Source organism: Phalaenopsis equestris, unplaced genomic scaffold (assembly GCF_001263595.1).
Source record: "Phalaenopsis equestris unplaced genomic scaffold, ASM126359v1 Scaffold000772, whole genome shotgun sequence".
Classification (NCBI taxonomy): domain Eukaryota; kingdom Viridiplantae; phylum Streptophyta; class Magnoliopsida; order Asparagales; family Orchidaceae; genus Phalaenopsis; species Phalaenopsis equestris.
This window is the reverse complement of record NW_018165212.1, coordinates 240,725-245,616: the sequence shown is the minus strand read 5'-3', so window position 1 is coordinate 245,616 and position 4,892 is coordinate 240,725. Positions and strand designations below refer to the sequence as shown.

At 36.0% G+C, this 4,892-nt stretch overlaps 1 protein-coding gene across 1 annotated transcript in view; it reads left to right on the top strand.

Moving 5' to 3' along the window:
- Positions 1–230: 230 nt before the first annotated feature.
- LOC110031128 (thioredoxin-like protein 4B) overlaps positions 231–4,892 on the top strand; it is a gene marked incomplete at its 5' end in the record, with an annotated part of 36,918 nt that continues 32,256 nt past the window's right edge. The window contains 2 exon segments of the mRNA XM_020734195.1: positions 231–275; positions 581–727. Coding sequence (XP_020589854.1) covers positions 596–727 — 132 coding nt within the window.

Sequence of the window (4,892 nt, the reverse complement as noted above, 5' to 3'; positions counted from 1 at the left end):
CGTATGTAATTAATAATGATAAACACATTTTTTTGCCACTGCTGTCGAGAACAGGGCAAAACTAAATTTCGACAAATAAAAAATATTACGGTGCCCGCCACCATGGCATAGCGTGTAATTATCCTAAATAAAACCCTCCCGCGCCAGCATCACTCCTCTCCCCGAAACCCTCGTCTACATCACTCCTCTCTACCCGAAACCTGGCGATACAGTGAACCGAAACTCGCATTTTTCTCCTCCTTACGCTCATCTCCTACCCGAAACCATTGACGAAGGTAACTTCACGTCTTCCTTTTTGCGGGAAGCGTCCGTCCTGGATTTGCTAAGTCCACTGATTCGCGGGATTTAGTAAATCCGGGATTTATGGCCGAAATCGGTGAAATCCGGGTTCATGAGGCTTTATTTCGATTCACGGGATTTAGTGAATCCGGGATTAAAGGTTGAAATTGGTGAAATCTGGGTTTATTAAATCCGAGGCTTTATTTCGTCCAAAATGACCTTCTAGCAAGTTTAAATCCAGCTTACATGCTGTTGTAAATCCGTTACCAGACATGCCCTAATATACGCCTCTGTGAAGTAGGGTTTGGTGTATGAGATGAGCTTCCTTCTGAGGACTTTGACGACGAAGAGGGAAGTGGACACGGTGATCAGGGACACGCTCGATAAGGTTCTTGTCCTCCGCTTTGGCCGCGCCTCCGAGCCCGTTTGTCTGCAGCTCGACGACATAGTGAGTACCTCAATTCTTATCCTCACTTCCCCTTTATGATTGTTACTTGGTAATTTTTTTTCTAAATTTGTTACATTTGATGCTTGTGATTTTCTCAGTCTCTGTTCTTGTTTCTGCTTGTGTGTATGGACCTGTTTGGTTGAAGCTTAGTTTTTTGTAAAATTGGATTTATTTTTGAGTAGCATTTCTTCGGTAAATTCTGAAGATTGAGCTACCCGGTTTCAGTTTTAGGAAGATTTCAGGGATTTAATAAATTCTGCTGAAATAAATTTTTTAAATCTCAATTTTATCGTTCTTTGATGAATCCTGGATTTGAGGCAAGATTTTTAAGTCCTGCTGGCTAAACAGAGGGTTTACTTTCGACCGGATTTCAAAGCCTCTTATGGACTGTTTGGTAAATTATAGCTTAAATCTCACCCAAATCTCACTCAAAACAGGCAACCGAATGGGGCTTGTTGTGCATTGGAAATGTTGATCAAGAATTCTGGGTTTTCATGTTTTTTATTTTGATTTCTATGTATTGATAAAGCATTTTTGATGTATGAGATATTTTCTCTTTTGTACTGGGATTATCTTTGATTGTTAGTTATTGATGATCCAGGTGTTAGATATGGAGTTTAAGTTCCCTAAATCATTTTTTATCTGATCATTTTTTCTTAAATTTGGTGGTTAACGAATTAAAGGTTTATTCACACTTGATTTTTCTTGAGTGGTGGTTTTCAAATTCAAGATCAAGATCTTGGTTTTTCGCACCTACCATCTCATTTTGCTCTATAAGAAAGGAATAAATCAATGGTTACTTGACATCCATAACAAGAAGCAATAAAGAGGAGACGAGGAGTAGAGAAAGGAGGAGATGCCACTAGACAAAGAATGGAAAAAGTTTTTCAGGGGCTTGCAAAGAAGAAGTGTTGCAGTTTTTTTGGGTTTTAGCTAAGGGAACAGCCCGTGATAGAGAATAGGTCTAGTTTAAACTCCTATAGTAGAGAGGGAATGAGATTAACTACTATGTTTTAAAACTTTTATGAAGGATTGAGGCGAGTTCCTCAATTTAATCAAAGTATAGGTTTCTAATTAAATCAAGATGTAGATTTTGAAATCAAACACAAAAATTCAATAAATTGCTAAGAAATAGAGAGTATACAAAGTTCATAAAAAATATAACTTTAATTCATAAATGATATATTATAAGAGACCTCACAAAGTTTAAAATTTCTAATAAAATTTCTAAGTTAACAAAATCATAAAAATTAACAACTGAAGATGTAACTAGATTATAACTGAAGTCTTTAATGCCATAAAATCAGCATCATCATATTCGTCATTACTAGTAAAATTGTTTAACGAACCATTGTGACGTCTATGTCCTTCTCATTAATCTCATGTGAGTCATTCTGTTCGTCTTCTTCCTTATCGAACACTATGACATTCTTCTTTTTTTCATTAAATCTATTATAATAAGTACAATCATAACTATCAATTTATTACATATTTCATAATGAATATAATATACTACATTGACCGTTCGAGATATTTGATATTTGATATCATTCGTCTCCGGTGGTTCTTTACAAATTTTCACTAATTTCTATTACATTAGTGTATAAATGTTATTTCTTCATCATCTTCTATTCCGACTACACGTTCTTTGTATGTTTCTCATCCTGGTTGTTCACCCATTCATCATCTGATGGCAAATCATCAAGAATGAATGGATCATCAACATCTATGCGCAAAGTTAATCTATGGTGTCTATATTTTTAACTTTTAGTGTGCTTGATACAAACTAATGTGTTCATTCTAAGCTCATACAAATAATTTCCTCCCTTTGCATTCTCCCGATTGATTGTACTCCAGTTTAGTTTAAATAAAGCAGTTGAGCGTGTTAGATTTAGGAGTTTTACTATAATTACTTTGTGCAGAGATTTTGGTGTTTATCTTCAATGTGCATCCACTAACACTCTAAATTACAAGTTAGAAAAAAATAAAATTAGAATAATACTAATTACATATCTAATAAAATTAATCATAAGTAATATTAAGTTTCATAGGCATCTTGCCAGATGAACGTGTGGATCATAATTGGGTAGCTCTCATGCTAAACATTCCCTTTTTGTGATGATTTCTTCAAGTTGTTTATTAGTTTTTTCAAAAGGTTCTAATGGGCTTATCATTCTCATCTTATATTTTTTACAACTTAATCTTAACCTCTATGCATTTAAAAAAGCTATCATCAAAATGAAATAGAGTTGGAAAAAAATTCTAGCAAGTCGTAAATCACGACGTAATTTTTTGTTCTATTTTTTATTAACAATTTCCTAATCTCCAACTAAATTTTTCACTATTTATTTTTTTGTCTTGTCTATATAGTACTTTAAGTAAAGCCTTTTTGTAGGGCACTTTTCACCGTCCAACATTCCCAACACTAAACGCAAGGCTTTGTGATTTTAGGAGTATTTATCACACTTTGTAAAAAATTATAAAAATTATAATATCTCAGAATAATATCTTTCACTTGTCTATATATTTTGGCCCATGCATTATCATTTTATTCTTCACTCTATGAATGCCTTACAAAGTCAAATAGGCAATAACAAATTGCGATGGTTAGCTGACGGGATCATTATTAGTAATGAGTCCCATTAAACCCAACATCGTATTATGGTTGTAAATAAAATTGCTAGTTTCCTTGTTAAAATTAAAGCATCTTAGGGTGCATTTGTTTGGGCTTTTAAAACCGTGTTGTGAAGCCAACCTCATTTTAGGGTGTTTGATTCGTGTGTTTTCATCCACTATTCCCGAACGCCGTTTCAGATTGTTCTTTATTCGCGTTCGTGGGTGCTGGGATGCATTTCGTAGTTTGCAAATAAATGCACTAGCCCCCCAAATCTACCCTCCCTCGGCTCACCTACTCTCGCTAGATCATGCCCTAGGCACTCGCCTCGCGTCGTCTACGCTTTCGTCGAACATCCGCCTTCCCCTAGGTGTAGCTTCTCCGCCATTCTTCTTCTCCACCATTCTTCTTCTCCGCCATTCTTCTTCTCCGCCATATTTCTTGTTCTAAAGTCTATTTTCTTTTACCACATTTATCTTCTCCCCTTTCATTCTCTGATTGTTCTTCTACCTTCTAGATCCAAACCTCTACATTCCTTCTCGGTAAAATATGCTTTGATGAATATGTTTGTTCATATATTTTTTTATAAATGGGAAGTGTTCATCGGAAGTTTTCTTGGGATATGCTGTATTTGCATGGAGAGGTCGTGGTTGCATCAAATATACCCTAATTTACTTTATAAGATCCTTAAACTTTATCTTTCAGTTCCAGAAATACTCTCAATTCAAATAATTTTACAGCAAACTTCCATCTTCAAATTGAGCACCTCGTTGTTGAAACGGTAAGTCCTACATAAATTCCTTGTTGTCCATTTGAACAATAAAATCCTTTTTACACCGCATACTTATAGCGAATTGGCCACGGGTTTGTCCTATTTTAGCCGAGAGTATTTTACCAATCTTTGGGGTGGTTTTATTTGAAGTCTGTCACTGCTAACATCTTGTGATTACCCTTTGGTGAAGAGGTAACACTGACAATGGAATTTGCTAGATTTGAAGTTATAGCTTTTATTATACTTTTTTGATGGGAAGTGTTTGTTGACCTCATTTTTGTGAGGTCTTTTCCTCTCCTCCTTAGAGCCTAGGTTCTAGCTCTAGAGATCCCTATGGACCATCTTAGAAAACTAGAATTGAGACTCACCCTTCTAGAAGCTCCAGCCGATTCCTATTTTCCTTTGATGTCTAGCATCTTTGGCACAAGACCATCGTTTTATGAACGAGCGGTTATGGGCTATTTTGCAAAGATTCAAGGAAGATGTTCCAAATATGACTTCAAGTCTCAGAAAAAAACATCGTCACGACCTTTTTCGTCATATACACACATCAAATACACGAAATTCACGAATTTGCACGAAATCGGATTTCAATTAAGCCCAAAGGACGGGTGAAAATGCGAACTTCTCCGAATGACCTCCGAAGACAAATTGGATTGCGCCAACGCGTCCGGGGTACCCATTTTGGTAGGAAAGGACACCCATATTGCCATATTTTTGACACGAGAAAATTGACGCGCAAATCGGTGAATTCGCCAAAATGACCTCCGACGACAAAT